Source organism: Sciurus vulgaris (genome assembly GCF_902686455.1).
Source record: "Sciurus vulgaris genome assembly, chromosome: 6".
Taxonomy (NCBI): Eukaryota; Metazoa; Chordata; class Mammalia; order Rodentia; family Sciuridae; genus Sciurus; species Sciurus vulgaris.
In genome coordinates this window covers 30,029,769-30,052,045 of record NC_136466.1, presented here as the reverse complement: position 1 = coordinate 30,052,045, position 22,277 = coordinate 30,029,769, and the positions used below count along the sequence as shown (strand labels likewise).

The 22,277-nt window shown below is 38.1% G+C and overlaps 1 protein-coding gene across 9 annotated transcripts in view; it reads left to right on the top strand.

Annotated features, from left to right (window-relative positions):
• The window catches only part of RAPGEF6 (Rap guanine nucleotide exchange factor 6), a 209,443-nt gene extending 202,150 nt beyond the window's left edge, over positions 1–7,293 (top strand). For 8 of the 9 annotated variants that reach the window (XM_079144100.1, XM_079144102.1, XM_079144095.1 and 5 more), the window contains 3 exons: positions 1,710–2,212; positions 4,514–4,828; positions 5,870–7,293. In XM_079144100.1, coding sequence (XP_079000226.1) covers positions 1,710–2,212; positions 4,514–4,828; positions 5,870–5,895 — 844 coding nt within the window. In that variant the 3' untranslated portion in view covers positions 5,896–7,293. The remainder of the gene's footprint in view (positions 1–1,709; positions 2,213–4,513; positions 4,829–5,869) is intronic. The other variant, XM_079144104.1, reaches the window with a different exon arrangement.
• Positions 7,294–22,277: the final 14,984 nt, after the last annotated feature.

Here is a 22,277-nt window from a genome sequence, read left to right as displayed (position 1 = left end):
TTGATCTGGGGAAGGTGGTACTTAAAATTCTGGCTATTAGGGCTAAGGATTTTTAGCCCAATGATAAATTTGTGTGGTAGAGTGCTTACCTAGCCTAGCCTGCACAAGGGCGGTGGGTTGGATTCCCAGCAACACTCACTCCCACCACCACCACCCCACACACACACACCCCAAAAAAAAGAAGAAAAAGAAATTGGCTGATAGGTTGGAAGTTTCTCAGAAAGGTTGTATAATAGAAAGTACACCTCCACAAGGCCTGGTGGCATATATCCTGGAGACAGGATAATAGCAAGTTCAAAGCCAGCCTCAGCAACTTGGAGAAGTTCTAAGCAACTTACTGAGACACTGTCTCAAAAATTTTTTAAAAGCTGGGGGTAAAGATTGCATATGTGGCTCAGTGGTTTAGTGCCCCTAGGTTGAATCTACAGTATCAAAAAAAAAAAAAAAAAAAGTACACCCCGTGTTGTGCATATCATAGACAGGTGGGGAGAGTAGTACCAGTCCTTGAACTTCTTGTCTGAAAACATCATTTGAATAAGAATAATGAGTTAGCAAAGATTGATCTTTTTTAAAAAACTTAACTCCAATATGAATATGTAACAACAAATTCCAATCATTATGACAGCTATAATGCACCAATAAAAAATGTAGAAAGAGAAAAAAATTTAACTTCTGTTTAGAATCAAGCAAAATAGAAATCTTCAATAAAGCATGGAAAAACTTTATTCTAAAGTGATAAATATTGTTAAATTTCATCTACTTTAATATATGTATTTTAAGATATATTTTAGTATATTCATTTGTAAAGGTTTCTAAGTTGTGATATCATAGAATAAGTTTTTCTATAAAAATTAACTTTTTTTCTTGTTTGTTTTGTTATTGTTGCTTGTTTTGTTTTTTTCCTATTCTGAGGATCTAATCCAGGGTCCTAGATATGCTAGGCAAGCTCCGTACCACTGAGCTAAATTGCCAGCCCCAAATACTGAATATTTTAGATTTCACAGGCTGTAAGATCTCTATTACAACTACTTTGCCTTTTTTAACACTAAAACAGCTATAGACAGTACATAAACAAATAGGCATAACTATGTCTCAATAAAAATTTATTTACAAAACTAGGCAGAGGACTGAATTTGACCTTGGCCTGTAGTTTACCAACCCCTTCTCTATACTATAAATAAAGGATTCACAAATTTTTTGTGAAGATCTCAATAGGAAATAGTTTAGACTAGCAGGCTGCGTACAGTTTTATTGAAACCCTTTAAAATATACAAACCATTCTTTGCTCCAAACCATACAAAAATGGGCTGTTGGCTACATTTGGCCAATCAGCCTAAGTTTGAGGATTCTTCCTATAAATGATAGGATTCATTTAGTAAATAGTGGGGGAAGTTGCTGTTTCCTTGGTACTATACTTGGCTCACCTTGGGTGTAACTTGAAAAATAAACATGGTTCAAGTTGGGGATTCTTAAGTCTACCCATTGGAGAAGAGTATATTGAAAAAGAATGAGAAGGTTAATTTTATTTCACTTAAAATTTATTTAAAATTTTTTTTAGGAAATGTTGCCTAAGCATTTGAGTTTTCATTGTATGTTTCTAGCTGCGTATGTTCTGTTTCTTATAAGAGGTCATACTTGGAATGCACAAAAGAAAGATTTCCCAGTAAGCCAGTGAATTACTTCTAATTGTGTCTTATTTCCGATTGTAGGTGGACACTTTCAAAGCCATCTCTAATCAAGGGTTTAGCTGTCTCCACTTCTATGAGCAATGAAGAGATTTCTCATGAGCATATTGTTATTGAAGCAGCTGATAGTGGTCGTGGAAGTTGGACTTCCTGTTCAAGCAGCTCCCATGACAACTTTCAGAGCCTTCCAAACCCAAAAAGCTGGGACTTTCTGAACTCCTACAGGCATACTCATTTGGATGATCCCATTGCTGAAGTGGAACCCACTGACTGTGAGCCCTACTCCTGTCCTAAAGGCTGCTCTAGGACTTGTGGCCAGTGTAAGGGAAACCTAGAGACTAATCAGTTGAGACAGAGTTGGGCCTCCTCCAGTTCTCTGTCTGATATATACGAGCCAAACTATGGGACAGTTAAACGAAGAGTGTTGGAGAGCACCCCCACTGAGTTGTCTGACAGCTTGGACCCCAAGGATGCCACTGACCCAGTTTATAAAACTGTCACTTCAAGCACAGAAAAGGGCTTGATTGGTAAGTTGTATGTGTTTTGTTGTATATTTGGTATTTAGAGATTGTGGCAAAAAAGAAAATAATAAGGCATTGGAATATATTGACCTTGGATGTTATTCTCGGGGGAAAAAAATCATTCTCTTTGTTCCTAAAATTCATGACTTCTCAAGGGCTTTGGAGCAGATATTCAAACCATTAAAATGAAAAGTCTGGTGTGAAGATATGTAATTAAGTGAATATATTTATCGTGTGATTTTCAAGATATTTTTGTTTTGTTGAAGAATATCATCACATTGCTATACAGTAGTAATAAAGGGATTATTCCCTTTGTCATAAGGAAATAGATTGTTTGGACCACAATTGCTATTGCATGCATGGTAAAAACATTAATTCTTCTGTTACTTTTAGGTAATAAAAGTAAGGGGGAATATGTGATAAAGAAATCAAGAGTGAGCTTAGTAGAGCATACGTTTAGCATGCAGGAAGCTCTGGATTCAATCCTCAGCACCATGAAAAAAGAAAGAAATCATTCTGAAATGTTTTTCATTATAACTTTCTGGTACATATCATTAGTGTGCCAACTAATTTGAGAATTTCATTCTAGGCTTTCTTAGTGTATTTAACCATCAAATCTCATTTTTGAAAAATGTATTCCCTGAATTACATAAATACTTGAATGACTATTTGTTAAATCAGTATTATTCATGATCAGTTCTTAATTCTGTGACATAGTCGTGATATCACATTTAATTACTAAAATGTGTTTATTTTATAGTCACTTGTTAAATTACACTATAGTTTGGGTGTTTAGTTCTCATTCATTTTTTTCTAAGGATTTTTTTTTTAGTAAACCTTTTTAGGTAACCCTACTGTAGGGATATGTGTACGAGAATATAAAAATCTTTCTCTTATCCAAATGGGAATGTACATTTTTAAATTCTTCATTTCTTAGTGGCTCTTGGAAAATCACTTACATTCTTCATTCTTCTCTTGATAACTGAAATGGACATCCTTTCTGACCTTGATATCACATTCAAATTATGCTAGTAGAGGTATAGAAATTTCAGTATGGACAAACCTAATCCTGTAATAAGAGAATTAATATTAGAATTATTTAATAGTTCTTTCAAATGTATTCTTATAGGCATTTTTTTGTTTTGAAAGTCAGTTGCATAAATCAAAATATACTGAGCCATTTGACATGTAGGTCTCATGAATTTGTCTTCATTGCATGGAGCTTCCTCTTTTACCTAATTCTCATGTTTTTTGAAGCTTTGCCCTAATCCCAAGATTTATAAAAAACTTATGAAAAGAAGATTTAAAGTCAACATTAATTTGGGGGTTTTTGTTTATTTGTTTTGGGTACTGGGGATTGAACTCTGGGACACTCAACCACTGAGCCACATCCCCAGCCCTATTTTGTATTTTATTTAGAGAAAGACAGGATCTCACTGAGTTGCTTAATGCCTCACTTTTGGTGAAGCTGGCTTTGAACTGGTGATCCTCCTGTCTTAGCTTCTTGAGCTGCTGGAATTATAGCCATGTGCCGCTGTGCCCAGCTAAAGTCATTATTAACTTTTAATGCCCACTGAAAATCAGAGAAACCTAATTTAAGATGAATTTCCTAAAATTATGGATTTGGTTTCTTCTCCATTTAATCAGAAAGCAGAAGTTAGAAGTAAGGTCCTGGTCCTAAGAGAAATGAGTTCATCCTTATCAGGAAAGTTAAATTTGTCTGAGTGCCTGGAATGAGAACTAACCTGCCCAGTAGTACCATAGAACAGTGGTTCATGTCTCCAGGAAAAGTTAAAACAGCTCTCCAGTAATCCAAATGTCCTTTTGGTTTGGTTTGGGGTGTGTGTGTGTGTGTGTGTGTGTGTGTGTGTGTGTGTGTGTTTTGTTTTGTTTTTTGGGTTTTTTGGGTTTTTTTGTAATGAAAACTCTACTAGCCAACAGAGTATGATGTTTAGGGTGAACTTTTAAATGTTTGACTCTGTCATCTTTAAGACTAGCGTTAGTTCAGGAGTTTGTCACGCACTTCTGTGATGTGAGTGCTACAGAAGGAAGTTTGTCATCAGTGTCATTCATCTTCAGCACACTCTAATGTTTATAAATTAACATAATTGTATTTTTAATGTAACCTGTGTTTTAAAAACAGGTTTTAATATTGTTTATTAAGCTTTCTAAAAATGTTTTAATCTGTCATTATATTTAAATTTATTTTATCCATTTTAATTTCTTTTGTCATCATAATGTTTCTCTGTATGTGTATTATTTCTTACATTTTTCATTAACATTTCCACTGCTTATTTTTCATGCCAGTGTACTGTGTCACTTCACCCAAGAAGGATGATAGGTATAGGGAGCCACCTCCTACTCCTCCAGGATATATGGGAATTTCTTTAGCGGACCTAAAGGAAGGACCCCACCTACACCTAAAACCTCCTGATTATAGTGTGGCAGTGCAGAGGTCAAAGATGATGCATAACAGCCTCTCTAGACTGCCACCAGCTTCTCTCAGTAGCAGCCCTGTGACCTGTGTTCCATCGAAGATTGTAACTCAGTCTCAGAGGCATAATTTGGAGCCATCTCATCCTAAACTAGCAGATGTGACTGATGCAGATAGCGAAGCAGATGGTATGTTGATGACCTACCTTAATGGCTCTTAAATGAATTGCTGAATCAATGATAAATCATCTTTACTCTGGTTATTTTATGGTAATTAATGTTTTTTTAAAAATTTCTGTCTAAAAAATAAGAAATCCCTAAATATGATGGTGTGTTTTTTAAAATGGAGATGCAAGCTGCTCCTTTTTGTGAACCCAGTACCTTTCTGCTGAGTCCCAGTAGAGTATTCTTATCTTTGATAGAATAGCAACGCAGTCTAATAGGATAATTTTCAGAAGAAGCACTTGATATCAGTGGAGTTGTGGTTTACAATAATGCATGGAAGTGTTTCAAATACAAAATTGTCTGAAATCATGTTACTGATACAGTTCCTCTTATTTGCAATGTCCTTGACTCCCTTTGTACCTGTGGTAATAGTTTGAAAAAAATAATTGTTTTTTTTTTTTTTTCTTTCTTTCTTTCTTTCTTTTTTTTTTTTTTTTTTTTTTTTTTAGTTGTAGATGATCACAATATCTTTATTTATTTATGTGGTACTGAGGATCAAACCCAGTGCCCCACACATGCAAGGCAAGTGCTCTGCTACTGAGCCACAACCCCAGCCCCAGTAATTGGCTTTTTTAAATCAATTTTTTTTGTTTGTTTTTTGTGGTACTGGGGATTGAACCCAGCAGTTATATCCTCAGCCTTTTTTGAGACAGACTTCTTACTATATTGTCCAGGCTGACCTGAAATCTGGTAATCCTCCTGCCTCAGTCTCTTGAGTAGCTGGGATTATAGACATGTACCACCACACCCAGCAAAAATAATTGAGGTTTTATCCTTTTGAACAATAAAATAATAAAATGAATTTAAAACATTTATGAAATTCCAGTTTTTTCCACCCTTTGGTGTAATCAGAAATGTCATTACAATAAAATCTAGGCCTTGATGGGCTGTTTTTTAGAGGATTTCTGTGTTGAGATCTGTAAATTTTCTAACAGATCACTAGATTATCACTTGATCTTTATTAAATATGCTGATCTGTTATTTGTGGGTTTTTTTAATTTTCAGAAAATGAACAGGTGTCAGCAGTCTAACCATTGGATGACCCTTTTGAAGACCACCAAAAGTCTTAGAGAAGTCAACAGAACCCCTGATGATTCCGCAGGCCGTTGCCAACCGATAGCTCGCTGCTGCTACTAACCCAGAGGTTTCATTGTACTCTGAGCAATGAGATAGACCTACGTAATACTTGCTTTCATTTAATTCCTGAAGATGCAGTTTCCTCAGCTATCGATGCTGTGCCTAGATACCATTCTGCACTTTGCACACCATACCTGCCTTGGGACTGACCACATTACAGAACCAATCCAAACTGAGTCATCCCCATGTATATCACTGTAGGTTTTCCTTTTTAACAAGTTATTTTAAAGGTAGTGGTATTATTATTTCCAAGCTCTAGCTTGGACTAAAAGGACAAATTCAAAATGTCTGCCAATATCAAAGTTACTCTTGTATATTTAAAAAGTAATTTATTATTTAAAGTGTTGTGGTTTTGTTTGTATTTGGGAGCCCTTGTTAGCTGATGTTTGTTCGAGGCCATAAAACTGTCTCTGGTCTGACTGAACAGAAGTCATCTTGTAAAGATGATGTGCTTGATCTATACAGAAATGTAGCTTGATCTGAGCACCAATGCAGTGGGGTGGGGGAATCTCAGTTTGAGTAATCTAAGAAGCTCTTTGCAGTGGAAGTGTTAGGAACCTTCTAGATCATGATATGAAATGAAGCTGCCACAGGGTTTCTTGTACGACCTTTGGGAATGGGGAGGGGAGGTAAAATAATAGGTAGAACCCTAATTTCCAAAGAATATATATATGTCAAATGACATATATAAAATTCTTTCTGAAGGGGAAGTCATGCTGCATCTAATTGTAAACTAAAAGTATAAACCCAATAGAGAATGAATTCCAGAGAATTCTACTCTATGGAAACCCTAAACTAAAATTCCTGACAATTCAAGTATGGAGTTCAGTTTTTAAAAGAAGTATAATCATTGGTGTTGTAATCAAGAAGATGAATTTGATCTTATGCATTGTCCTGCAACATACTACCCCCACATATCTCAGCACAGGGTTGCATCCATCTTGATAAAAACATGCAGCTCTGAGCCCTCTCAGTAAAGCTCAGTAGCCCATCAAGGTAGATAACTGGTTGAAAACTCTGTGGGAGAAAGAGTTGAATGATTGTCTCCGAGTTCTCATTTTAGCCCTTGATGGAACATACCTTTCTGTCCTCTTGGGCATAGCATTCTTAATTTAAGTATTTAATTAAAATTTCTGTGACTGTTTACTAGATGAAGTTAGTAAAATTAATGTTTTCTATATATATCGAGTTTAAATTTTTTTCATTTGTTTTTTAATGTAAAGGCAAGTGAGATTTTCACAAATTTCTGTAATAACCAAAAAAAAAAAGAGGAAAAAAATAGAACAAAACAAGCCAAAGCCATTAAGGTGCACTATCCAGATCAACTTGGAGCCTAAATGGGTTTACTTCAGAATGATTCTCCATATGTGACCATATAGGATTTAGTTTGTGACTTCTTTTTTAGGAATCTGTATTTTTCCCCCTGGCTTTCTCCTCTCTCTTCCTGTCCCCTTTCTTTTAAAATCATAAATGAATTCCAGGTCATAAATGGTAGTAATTCATATTTTTCCCATCAAAATGATTATCTCTCTGGAGAAAAAAACATTAATCTGAAACTTGAGTCTTAGAGATTAACCCCAGTATTTTAAAATAAAGCTAGGTGACTCCATAGCTTTCTTGGTCCTTTGAAGAGAAAAGTGAATCAAAAAGACTGATTTGAAAGTCACACTCTAGTGATTTGGTCTATAAATAGTGGTTCTCTGATTATAAGTTTTTTATTCTCTGATTTGCATAATGCTTTTGTGTCCTCAGCAAAAAAAAAAAAAATATATTTTTTCTATAACCACCTTTTTATCAAGTTTAGGTATTTATTCTCACCATTTTATATCCATTACTCCAGAAAAATGTGCTATTTGCGCAGCATCTGTTTATTTAGCAGGTCTTTCAAACCAAATGGAAGCCTTACTGTCTTTAGCCTTAGCGGTGTAAATAATACCTTGCTCAGAGAGAGTTGAGGCCTGTGGTTTTAGACTTGCACCATGTAGCTGCCTTTGTTGTATCTAGCTTTAACTGTGAGTGTTTGGATCAGCTGATCACATTGATCAGGAACTAAAACCAAATGCTTTGTAGTTTAATATGTATGAATCTCTTACAAAATCATGAACTTTTTATTTTTTTCAAATTTTTATTTAGGGTACATTTCTGCCTTTTCTTAGTTTCTCATATGACTAGAACAGGGAAGCCTTAACTTGTCTTTGCTCCAGTTCCAAATCCCTTTTTGTGTTTATTTTATAAATGTAAACTTCATTGAAATGGCTAGTGCCCACTCTTCCCACCACAACTCTACATCTGCCAAAACTCGTAAAACAGTAAACCCTCAGTGTAAGCTTTTGCCAAATGGTATGCTTCAACAAAATCTCTTTGTAATACAAAATTTGGAGAATTAGTAAATCCAGCACATAGTTCCATTAAAGTTTATTATAATTAATAGATTCTCATTTCCTCCGAATGATGATTTCAAGATGATCTTCGGGGAGAAAAATTCTTTAATGGGTTTTCATGAAGGTGATAAGTCAGATCATTGTCATCTATATCACCTTCCTGAGCATCTCTCCTAGACAGGAAATGCAGCAGTAATCAAGGGGATTTCTAAGAACAAACCGAGAAAGGTGTTCTTTATAAAGTATTCTTTCCCCTACAAAAAAAAAGGTGGTGCGGGTGGGGGGTCCTTTATATAGTTAAAACGGTGATTGTTATTTGGATATAAAAGTTTGTAGAAAACATTCTGTTAAAGTGTATCCTTTTAGCTGACTTAAAGGCTAGAAATAAAGGATAAATCTTCAGAAAAGTAACAAATACATTTTTAAATGTAAACTTGAATCCCAGTTCATCTTCAGCTTTTGTTGTGCTTCTTTAAAGGCTTCTTTATATTTAAAATACAGAATGCAGTTAAATTTGATTAAAATTGAAGCGAAAGCTTATCAGCAAAAGACAAAAACAAAATTGCACAGTTTTAATTATCAAAATGCAATTATACTGCACAATTCAGTGATTGTAAGGTATCCTGTAACAAGCAATGTTTGTCTCCTATTTTTTGATACCTCTTAAACTTATGTCTTTTAGAAAGACAGTGCCTCTGTATGCTTTTTGTATTTTTACTGAGTGTAAATATTTGTTATATTTTTGGTTAAGAGAATGTAAAAGTACCATTTATTATTACCATATCTACTAATACATTGGTGGAATCAATAAAGAATCTATATTAACGTTCTCTGTACTTCATTGTAAATGTATGGAATAGATGAAATAATTATACCTGCACACTCACTCAAGAGTGCTGTTCTGGGATCTGTGTTGGTGGGCAGGCTTTTTTTTTTTTTTTTTTTTTAACACGGTGCTGGGATCGAACCCAGGGCCTTGTGCTTGTGAGGCAAGCACTCTACCAACTGAGCTATATCCCCAACCCTAGGCCTTATTTTTTAAAGTGTGCAGAGAAATTGGAGTGGTCTGTTATTGTTGACCCACATGGAATCTGTGAAACAACTGTTTTGGTTAAAATTGTGTCTGATTGCAAACCAATTAACAGTGACTTAAACCCCATTAGGAATTGTTTTTCTTTTATAACAGAAAAGTCCCCAAACTGTTCAGAGCTTGATACAGTAACTCTACAATGCTGTATGCTATAAGGGACTTTGAGAACCTGACAGAACCCAGGGAGTCACCTCAGTACTTTAGGAAGAAAGGACTTAGAGGGAAAGATACAAATATACAAGTTCCTTTTGTATTTCTGCTTAACATCCCAGTAGTCAAAACTGTTGTATGACCTCTGTCTCTAAGGAAATCAGGGAAGTGATCTGTTCTGAGCATTTGATAGCCCAAACAAAATTGGAGTTCTTTTCAGTGAGGAAGGAGAATGAATATCAGCTGGGCAGATAGTTGGGTCTACCGCAGCATACTACTGCCAACTCTTTTGGACAAGTATATGGTGATGCAACCTTTTTTTGCAATCAGGGACCTGTCAAAGAAGAAGGAAAATCTGCTTTAGCACCCCTTTGTAAAATCTCCAGTCTTTGTAGCCAAGTCTTCCATATTCTTAGTTCTCCCCTTCCAAATAAACACCAGGTTTTTCCCGTGACAGAATCTCCCGTCTCTCTCATTTTTTCTTTGATTTGGAAAATATTAAACACAAATGAAGTTAGTTGGATAACATCTAACCAAAAGCATCAAACCACATGCAGGAATTTGTAAAACTTTATTTAGGGGTTGGGGAGATAGCTCAGCTGGTAGAGTGCTTGCCTCGCAAGCATAAGGCCCTGAGTTCGACCCCCAGTACCGCCAAAAAAAAAAAACTTTATTTAGGAAAAGAATCTGTAGATGTAATAATTAAACACTTTGGGATAAGATTTACTTTGGATTATCTGATGGGGCCTAAATGCTGACAGAACTATTCTTATAAGAAAGAGGAAAAGGAAAATAACACATACACAGGAAAAGCCAAAGTGAAGATGGAGCACAGAGATGTAGCCACAAGTCAAGTAATGCCAGCAGCAGGAACGGGACGAGATGGAGGGCTCTCTCCTGGAGCCTCCAGAGGAAGTGCTAGCCTGCTGACCTCTTCATTTTGGACTCCTAACCTTGAGAACTTTGAGATTATTTATTTCTGTTGCCTTAAGCCACCTAGTTTTTGACAATTTTGTTAACAGCTCTAGGAAACTAATATAATAAGTTTATTTGCCTATTGTTGGGGACCTAGACCCTGTATGTAGTTCAGCAGTGTGGTGGTCCATAAGCAAACCTCAGGAACCCTCCACCTCTCCCCACTCCTAGGAAGCATGTGATCAATCTAGGAGAGAAATGGCTATCCCAGAGTCAGCCTATTGTTTTCCTCCTTTCAAGACATTCAGGTAAGTGTGTACCAGTATTGTGATTTTAATTGTAATTTCCATAGTGATTAATAATTGATGCATCTTTCCAAGTATTTATTGGCTATTTGGACACTTTTTTTTTTAAAGATATTACAAAATCAATAGACTTTTTTTTTTTATTGTAAACAAATGTGGTACAACTTAGGCATACCATTTGTGTAATCTATTTGGACACTCTTGGAAAGTGTTTAGGTTTTTATTTTCTATTTGTTGTTAAAATATATGAATGCAGGGCTGGGGTTGTGGCTCAGTGGTAGAGCACTTGCCTAGCATGTGTGAGGCTCTGGGTTTCATTCTCAGCACCACATATAAATAAATGAATAAAGTAAAGGTCCATCAACAACTAAAATATATATAAAAACAGTTATTAAAAATTTTAGCAAATCGCATACAAAAACATATTAAAAAGATAGTGCACCATGATCAAGTGGGTTTCATCCCAGGGATGCAAGGTTGGTTCAACATCAGGAAATCAATAAACGTAATTCACCATATTAATAGACTTAAAGTCAAGAATCACATGATTATTTCAATAGATGCAGAAAAAGCATTTGATAAAATACAGCACCCCTTCATGCTCAAAACACTAGAAAAAATAGGGATAGTGGGAACATTCCTTAACATTGTAAAGGCCATTTATGCTAAGCCCATGGCTAATATCATTCTAAATGGTGAAAAACTGAAAGCATTCCCCCTAAAAACTGGAACAAGGCAGGGATGCCCTCTTTCACCACTTCTATTCAACATCGTTCTTGAGACTCTGGCCAGAGCAATTAGACAAACCAAAGAAATTAAAGGGATACGAATTGGAAAAGAAGAACTCAAACTATCCCTGTTCGCTGATGACATGATTATATATTTAGAGGAACCTGGAAATTCCACCAGAAAACTCTTAGAACTCATAAGTGATTTCAGTAAAGTAGCAGGTTACAAGATCAATGCCCATAAATCCAACGCATTTTTATACATAAGTGATGAATCTTCAGAAAGAGAAATTAGGAAAACTACCCCATTCACAATAGCCTCGAAAAAAATAAAATACTTGGGAATCAATCTCACAAAAGAGGTGAAAGACCTCTACAATGAGAACTATACAACACTAAAGAAAGAAATTAAAGAACACCTTAGAAGATGGAAAGATCTTCCATGTTCTTGGATAGGAAGAATTAATATTGTCAAAATGGCCATACTACCTAAAGTGCTATACAGATTCAATGCTATTCCAATTAAAATCCCAATTATGTACCTTACAGAAATAGAGCAAGCAATTATGAAATTCATCTGGAAGAATAAGAAACCCAGAATAGCTAAAGCAATCCTTAGCAGGAAGAGTGAAACAGGGGGTATTGCAATACCAGATCTTCAACTCTACTACAAAGCAATAGTAACAAAAACGGCATGGTATTGGTACCAAAATAGAAAGGTAGATCAATGGTACAGAATAGAGGACACGGACACAAACCCAAATAAATACAATTTTCTCATACTAGACAAAGGGGCCAAAAATATGCAATGGAGAAAATGGTGCTGGGAGAATTGGAAATCCATATGCAACAGAATGAAACTAAACCCATATCTCTCACCATGCACGAAACTAAACTCAAAATGGATTAAGGACCTCGGAATCAGACCAGAGACCCTGCAGATTATAGAAGAAAAAGTAGGTCCAAATCTTCACCTTGTTGGTCTAGGACCAGACTTCCTTAACAGGACTCCCATAGCACAAGAAATAAAAGCTAGAATCAACCACTGGGATAGATTCAAACTAAAAAGCTTTCTCTCAGCAAAGGAAACTATCAGCAATGCGAAGAAAGAGCCTACAGAGTGGGAGAATATCTTTGCCAATCATACTTCAGATAGAGCACTAATCTCCAGAATCTATAAAGAACTCAAAAAACTCTACTCCAAGAATTCAAATAGTCCAGTCAACAAATGGGCTAAGGAAATGAATAGACACTTCACAGAAGAAGATCTACAAGCAATCAACAAACATATGGAAAAATGTTCAATATCTCTAGTAATAAGAGAAATGCAAATCAAAACCACCCTAAGATTCCATCTCACCCCAATTAGAATGGCGATTATCAAGAATACGAGCAACAACAGGTGTTGGCGAGGATGTGGGGAGAAAGGTACACTCATACACTGCTGGTGGGGCTGCAAATTAGTGCAGCCACTATGGAAAGCAGTGTGGAGATTCCTTAGAAAACTTGGAATGGAACCACCATTTGACCCAGCTATCCCACTCCTTGGCCTATACCCAAAGGACTTAAAATCTGCATACTACAGAGATACAGCCACATCAATGTTCATAGCTGCTCAATTCACAATAGCCAGACTGTGGAACCAACCTAGATGCCCTTCAATTGATGAGTGGATAAAGAAACTGTGGTATATATATACAATGGAATATTACTCAGCCATAAAGAATGATAAAATTATGACATTTGCAGGCAAATGGATGAAATTGGAGAATATCATGCTAAGTGAGATAGGCCGATCTCAAAAAGCCAAAGGACGAATGATATCGCTGATAAGTGGAGGATGACACATAATGGGGGGGAGGGAAGGGTTAGAGTTAGGGTTAGGGAGGGGGGCAAGTATGGAGGAAGGAACTACTGTATAGAGGGTAAAGAGGGGTGGGAGGGGTGGGGGGAAGGGAAAAAATAACAGAATGAATCAAACAACATTGCTCTATGTAAATTTATGATTACACAAATGGTATGCCTTTACGCCATGTACAAACAGAGAAACAACATGTATCCCATTTGTTTACAATAAAAAAAAAGAAAAAAAAATATATATATATGAGTACAGCTCCCTTAGATGCTAACAATTTATAGATTCTTTTAGATTATTCTGCATGCTAGTATGCTCATAAAAATTTATAATTTTATTATATTGACCAAAATGTTCAGTGTTGAACAGAAGTGGTCAGAGTGGAATTCTTATCTTTGTCCCTGATCTCGGGGAAATCGTTCACATTTCTTTCACCATTAAATATACTGTTTGCCATGGTGTTTATGAGTTTAAGGAAGTCCCCTTTTACTTAATACTTTGTTAAAAAGGATTTATGATTTAGCCAGGCATGGTGGTACACACCTATAATTCCAGCAACTCAGGCAGCTGAGGCAGGCGAATCACAAGTTCAAGACCAGCCTCAGCAACTTAACAAGACCCTGTCTCAAAAAGGACTGGTGCAGGGTGGGCTTGTGGCTCAGCAGTTGAGCGCTTGCCTAGCACATGTGAGGCACTGGCTTCAGTCCTTAGCACCATGTAAAAATAGAGGTATTGTGTCCATCTACAACTAAAAGATATATTTAAAACAAAAGGACTGGGGATACAGCTCAGGGATAGAATGGCCCTGTGTTCAATCTCCAGTATCTGCCACCAAAAAAAAAAAAAAAGAATTTATGGTTTTGAGTATTGTCAAATGCTTTTCTTGAATATATTTGATGATCAGTCAAATTGTTTTCCCATTATCTGTTAACTGTGGTCTTTAAGGGAAGTTTACAGCCTTAAATGCATATATGAAAAGAAAGGCTAAAAGCTGATTAAGCATTGTTCTCAAGAAACCAGAATAATAACAAAATTAAACCTAAATAGGAAATAATAGCACAAATCAGTCTAATATATAACATGTCCCCCTCAAAAGATTAACAAAACAATAAGTTGATTCTTTGAAAAGACTAATAAAATTGACAAACTGTTGGTGATAATGATTAATGAAAAAAAGGGCAGAATTAATGTTAGGACTAAAAAGTAATCATCATGACTGAAAAGTTTACTAGAGAGAATAAGGAATTGATAATAAAACAGCTCATGTGGCTGAGGGTGTAGCTTTGTGGTAGAGAACTGGGTTCAATCCTCAGTACCGCATAGAGAAGAAAAAAAGTAACTTACCAAAACCTTAACAAGGAGGAGGAAAATTTAGTAGTCCTATAATAAATTGGATGTAACATTCTTAAAAGTCCATGGAGAAAATTCCAGTCCTTGACAGCCTCATGGCTAGGTTATACCAAACACAGAAGAAATAACATTGAATTTACATAACAAAATCAAGAATGGTAGGAATTTCTTAAATAGGAGAAAAATGCTATCTAAAAGAAATAATTAAGGCTCTCTGCTCCTCCCCATTCTACAGACAGCCACATCTTGACTCAGGCAGTGCCAGCAGTGTCCTTAAGGCACTGATGATGAAGGTCGCCTGGTCACCAGGGCTGCTTTCAAAGCCAGCTTTAGGCTGGGGATGTGGCTCAGAGGTTAAGTGTCCCTGGGTTCAAACCCTGGTACCAATTAAAGAAAAAAAGACTAACGTTTCATTGAAGAGAGAAAGCTATCCAATAATCATATGGAGAGATGCTTCATCTCATTATGAAAACCTCTGTAGGTTTGGAATTGACAACAATGCAAGTAAGTGTTAACTGCCCTCTAATGTAGTTGTAATGGTAGATGATCCAGAAAACTGCTTAGGAAGAAGAGGGTGGACTCAAGGGGAAATGGTAAAAACACACAGTAGCCACTAGGTGGCCTCATGCTACCATGCAATTCTTGAGGATCTTTTTTAAAGAGATTGGAGATAATTTCTCAACTTTCCAGGCTACATCTGCAGACCTGAGTGATATTTGAGGAGAATTATCCTTCACAAAAGTAATGGTCTGGGAGCATTTTCAAATGAGGAAATCCAGGAAGGTTTAAACAGATTCTGGTTGGATAATCTTTGAACAACTGTGAATGAACAGTATAACTGCAACGAATTCCTAATGCAGGTATTTGTAAACCTGAGCATCGGATGTGGAACACTTGATGAGTACTGCTCTTTTCCAGGGATCCCAAGGGAAATCTATAGAAAATACAAATGGTTGCACTCTGAACAGGAATGAAAAGCAGGTAAGATGCTTAAGAACTAGTCAAAATTCTAACAGGATATACAAAAGCACTATATTTTTCAAAGACCTTCCAGCAATTTGCATTTGAATAAAATTTGATAAAATACATATGTAGTTGTTACTTTGCATTTCCACATTATTAGTGGAGTTTAGCTCCCTTCGGTTTTGTGTTCATCATTGGGTTTCCTCTTGTGCCTTTTTTAAGTCTATTTTTTTCTAATTGTAGATGTTCCTTATGTATTCTGGATGCGACTCTTTGGTTTTATCTATGATAGATATCTTCACTCTGGCTTTTTTTTTTTTTTTTTTTTTTCTTTTTTCTTTTTTTGTCATACCCTTAATGGTGTCTCTTCATGAAGAGAAGTTCTTCATTCTGAACCAGAGAAAGTTATTTTCTTTTATGATTAGTGCCTTTTGTGTTCTATTTAGTCTTTCCCTACTCCAACTTCAAGAACCTGTTCTGTTTTAAATTCAGTTCTAAAATACATCAAGAATAGATTTTGTATATAGTCTGAGGTAGGAGTCAGACTGCATTCCTCTACCTACAAATCACTCCTGTGCCATTTAGTGAAAGGATATTTCCCAGTGCACTTCAGTGCCGTCTTTGCTATAAATCAAGTGTGTGTCCATATACATTTTTATTTCTGGGATCTGTATTCTGTCGTTCTTTTTCAAGAATATCTTAGTTCTTTTATCATTTTATTTCCAAATAGATTTTAGAATTAGCACATCAGCCTTCACACACATACACTTGCATGTATACATAAAACAACTGCAATTCTGACTAGAATTTTCTTGAGTTTATCAATTTGAAGGAAATTAATATCTTTATGAACTTTTAGTCTTCTGAGAACTTGGTTTGTTTCTCCATTTACATTTTCTATTGCTGTTTTATTGTTTGGGTTTAAAAACATTCATACTTTTCATGTAAAATTTAATCTAAGTCTTTTGGTATTTGCCTTTATAAACAGTAGCTTTTCAATTTTCAATTTTTAATTATTTTGTCTTCATAGAAATAAAACTGATTTTAATGTTTATTCAACAGCCTTATTCGACTTATTTCTAGTGATTAATAGTTTAAATTTTCTGTATGTAATTTGCAGCTAAAGATGTTTCCATTTCTGCCTTCCTAATTCTAACACCTTTTTATTATTTTATTAGCCAGAACTTTCAGTATAATGCTGAAAGTGATGATAAGGAAAATGTCCACCTTTCACCATGAAATATGTATAATTTCTTTATTGGATTAAGAAAGTTTTTTTTATTCCTACTTTTCTCAAAGTTTTTATCATTAATGTTGAACTTTGTCAAATGCTTTTTTTTAATTTATTGAGGTCTTAGTGATTTTTTTTTCTCCTTTATGAATGTACTGTTCCAGTTGCTAGGGCTGTATAACAAATCAACCCAAAACAGTGGCATAAAAAAATGCATTTATTATGCTTGTTATGAGTTAGGAATTTGCACTTGTATCTACCCCACAGGACTGAGGTCTTAACCTGAGGACAAATTATCTGAAGGCCCTTGGCTGGGTGCTAACGCTGGCTGTTGTTCGAGGCCTCAGTTCCTGACCACATGGACCTGCCCTCTCTATATGGTCTTTCCGTGCGGGCTGATTTGGCATTCCTTGTTCCCTGGAGGCTGGGTTTTAAGAACATTCTGAAAAAGAGAGCCAGGGAAGCCGCATAGCTCTTCATCACCTGGTCCCTGAAGCCCCTCGCTCTCACTGCCCCACATGCTCACAATGTCTCGCCCAGGTCCAGTGGCAGGGAAGCGGGGGGAGTGGACTCAATGAAGGGACAAGCTTGGAAGAACATGGGGGCAGAAAATATTGCTGTAGCCCTGTTTGAAAAACGCAGTCTGCCACACATGGTGACTTGATCATGCCCTCCTAGAAGCCCTTTGATTATGATCAGAAACTCTGACTTGCTGCTGACAAACAAAACGGCAGAAGAGGTGGAATGTCAGTGCACAGTTCTCTTCTAGAAGAACCATCTTGCTAACCATCTTGCATCTTGTTCTAGAGGCTGTCCTTGGCTTGATGTAAGTGCATATGTTGAGGAAACTCATGGGACAGGTTGCTGCAGAAGACCTCTAGGAACTAAGGGAGGCCTCCAACCAGCAGTAACCAAGAAGTGGGAGCCCTCAGTTCTTGACCATAAGGAAAAGTTTCTGTCAACAGCTCGAGTGAGCTTAGGGGCGGCTTCTTCCCCTCTGAAGCCCCAGACTACATACAACCCAACTGGTGTCTTGACTCCCTAAGTAGCTTGTAAAGCCATAAGCAGAAGACCTCACTGAGCTGGCTCAGACTCCTGACCTAGTGAAATGGGGAGACAATAAAGGTATGCTGTTTCAAGCTGCAAATTTTGTGGTGTTATGTAGCAGTAAGTGACTAGAATACCACTTGTTAGCTGTGTGACTGGAGAAGTCACATGTATTTCCTCATGCCTGGTTTTCTCATCCTAAAAACAGGATAATAACAATAACCCATCTATGGTTGCTGTGAGAGTGAAATGAGTTCACACACCTGTGATTTTTTTGGCAACACCCAGCACATAGAATGTGCCCAGTAATTGTGAGCTGCGTTATCACTGCCTTAAGATTCTAAGCTGCTGCTTCTCTCTCTCTCCGGCACGTCTTCCACCATTCACGCCCCTGTGGTTTTCTATCTGAATTCATCTCATCTCCCTAGAATTCTGTTTCTCTCCCCAGGATAGTCTTCGTTGACCAACACCTCCTTTAGTGCTCATTTTTCCGACAGCCTCAACTCTTCAAAATAAAATTAAGATACTCCCAAAATTAAAATAGATTCCATATAGAAAATACACTGACATTTCATTTTTGACTTGCTGATGAGACTTATAAGCTACTCCTAAGAGCTGTCTTATTTCAAACACCAAAGCACACTCCCTAGAAGTCAAAATTTAAGATGGTAAGTGGAGGGGCTGGGGAGATAGCTCAGTTGGTAGAGTGCTTGCCTCGCAAGCACAAGGCCCTGGGTTCAATCCCCAGCACCGCAAAAAAAAAAAAAAAGATGGTAAGTGGAGGGGCTGGGGCTGTGACTTGGTGGTAGAGCACTTGCCTGGCATGCGTGAGGCCCTGGGTTCAATACTCAGCCCTGCGTACAAATGAATAAAAGATCCATTGACAACTAAAAATTATTTTTAAAATAAAATGATAGGTGGAGCCAAACATGATTGCTAAGACTGAGGCAGGACCACTTGAGTCCAGGAGTTCAAGTTCAAGGCCAGTCTGGGCAACACAGCAAGACTTTGTCTTGAAAAATAATATAGATAAAAAAGAAAATGATGAGTGGAAAACTACAAAGAAGCATATTCATACCAAGAATTTGATTCAAATGACCCAAGAGGAAAAGAACCTGAAAACTACAAAAGACCTCAAAGCAGTCTGACGAACAGACAGCTGCACTTTGGGATCTCTTGAAGGTACCACTGGACAGTGCCCTGCCTTGCTAGATAAGGCACTTAGCCTTTCTAAATTTCAATTTCCACATTGATTTATCAAGAGGGGCTCAGATGAAGTCCATTCTGCTGATTAGGAGAGCTGAATGTTTATATTTGCATGCTTGTAACATTTTGTATAGTATTAAAAATAATGTTTCTAAAAGATTAATAGCACTAAAGATATCAATAGTAGTCGGGCACAATGGCACAAACTTGTAATCCCAGCAGCTCCAGAGGCTGAGACAGGAAGATGGCAAGTTCAAGACCAATGTCAGCAATTTAGTGAGGCCCTAAGCAACTTAGATGCTATCTCGAAGCAATTGTGTACACCCTTGTTAACGGTGGCATTATCTACAAGCCAAGGTGGAAGCAACCCGAGTGTCCATCAGCAGATGAGTGGATAAACGTGGGATCCGCGAATAGAGGAATATTCAAACTTAGAAGGAAATTCTGCTACAAAATGGATAAATCTCGAGAATGGACATTATTCCAAATGAAATAAGCCAATCACAAAAAGACAAGTGTGACTCCACTTCTATGAGGCATCCAGAGTCATCAAAATCACGGACACAGCAGAACAGCAGAACAGTGACTTGGAGGGGCTGGAGGTAGCAGATATGCATTGTTTATTGATATGGTTTTTTTGTATGATGAAAATATTCTGGAGATTGCACAAAGCAAATGTAGCTGTACACTTAAAAATGGTTAGGATGATCCATTTTGTTATTTTTATTGTAATTAAAAATAAAAATCTGGTGCTTGAAAAGGCTTTAGATACCTGTAAAATTAATGCTGGTCCTGTATTCTTTGTGATCACCGTAGCCTCATCTATTTTATTGCATGTGCATTGCTGTGCAAGTCGTTTTCTTCTCTACCAATTTAACCATGTAAATGTAGAGAGAAATATCAGTTCTGTGCTTTGCAAACTTTGACCCAGAAAACACATTTTAGGAGCTTCTTATCAAAGAAGAATTTCTCAATTCCAGTGAAGTCATTCAAAGGTAACAGCAGGATGGAAAAATACAGGGAAGGAAAATATTAAGTGATGCTCACAGTCTAATCAAATGTACATTAAGAATTGCCTCTGTGTGGTCTGGCCCTTGCAGCTGAAAAATGATAATCAGACTCAATCATATATCCTTTCCTCTTTCACATCTACTTAGATAAACTCGAATTGAAACCACACATGCTGAACACGCTACCAGAAATTGATGCCTGTAAGAGTAAGATCTTGCACTGGAGTCGGGTGGTGGCCAGGACCAGATACCCAGCTCAGATTTTCCAGCACCTGCACAGTACCTCGGGTCTATACTGTCCATTCCTTGAGCAGCAGGCATTCAGCACAGACTCCAAAACCTTAGCACACAGAGCCTGTGTTTGCTGGGGGTTCCGAGGACATGATGCCTAATGCCGTATGCAGAGCATCCTCGCCATGCCTGGCACACAGCAGGGACTTATGTGGCACATGAATCATGAATGGAAATGAAATCATGAGTGTCTGTTTGATGTTTTCAGTTGAAACCTCAGACATGCTCATAGCATTCCATGTGAAAAACACCATGTGCCCAACCTTCTGACGTGGACCTGGGACTTTCCTGGTATACCAGTCCCTAAGAATCGGGGAAGCCTAGTACAGCCCAGCCAGGAAGTCATCAAAGAGGCAAACTCAGTGTGTTCTAGAATTAAACAAACCCTCTGGTACCCATCTCCAGCTTGACTAGCATTTTGGACTCATTGCTGGGCTCCTTTCGTTTTCTGTGTGAATTTAATAGACAGTTCTCTCTCTGGTCCCTCAGAGCCATTTTTTGCAGCTCTCAGATGTAACAAATAATCAGCAAGCTGACAGGCAGGTCATTCTAGCTCCAGGCTGCTCTTGAGTAAGTTCCTCAAACCCTTGATTTAGTTTTACAAAATCTAGTGAAAGAGAACTCAGCAGCATGGGCTTCTGGAGAAATGAGTGGTAAGAATGCTGAGGTCATCATGACCTCTGCCCTTCCTAAGAACAAACACGGGAGGACCTCTTCCAGGGTAGGTTCAATTATTGCTTTATTCATTAGACTTTTATTAATTCCAGGTTGCCAGAAGCACTTTACAGCCCGTTTGATGATGGAAGGAAAAGGGGAGCTCAGTGGAAGCTCCTGCCAGTGTGGTTACTGGGGGTTGGACAGGGACCAGTAAACACCAGTCTTGTGACAGACACGGGCCTGGCATAGGTGATCCCATTCTCACCCACTTCCTGATGTGAATACCTGAAATTTTATTTCCCCAATTCCGCAGATGGGTAGAGAGGGCAAAAACTTGCTTAAGTCAAACAGCTAGTCACCGGCTAGTCCCGAGCATTCCCGGGGATCGGGATTCAAGGTCTCTGGGCTCTCGGATGCCTCCCTTTGTCCTTTCAGCTGTGTTGACCCCGTTCTTCCCCCACCCAGGTTTTCTGATGGTGGTGGGCTGTGGTTAACTGGGACATCCTGGGGTCCTGCTGGGAACCTGAGGGGAGGCATGTTGTCCTCAAAGGGGAACAGTAAAATCCTGTGTCCGTCCCTGACTGCCCGTTCTCTGGTCCTCAAACCGAGCCGTTGAGGAACGATGGGGTGGGCCGGGCCAGGTTCGTTATCCCCAGGGCACTGGCGGGCTCTCGCGCACACGGGCCGGCGCCTGACGGCCGCCTGCAGCGGGCGGCTTTGTGCACCTACCGCACGACCGCGGCTCCTGGGTGCTGGTCACACGAGGCAACTCAGGGCGAGGTCACAGCTTTGCGGCCTCCCGCACAGGACTGCTCTTGCGGTGGCTAAGGGTTCAGCACCGAGAGCACCGTGGGCTCGCCCAGCCGGCTGCCACTGGACAACACGCTGCGGGAGACGAAGCGCTGCTTGGCAAAGCCGTGAGGGGCAGAGGTGCTGTCTGGCCTGTGGCCACCGGAAGTCCCCAGAAGCATTCCACAGCAAACCCTTCGGCTTCCTGTGCTGCCTCCACGGAGCTGCTTTTATCTCTGGGCAACTGCTCCACTGCCCAGGCCCAACTGGGCTTCGGTGCTGGACCGACCACCTGCAGCACGCATGCG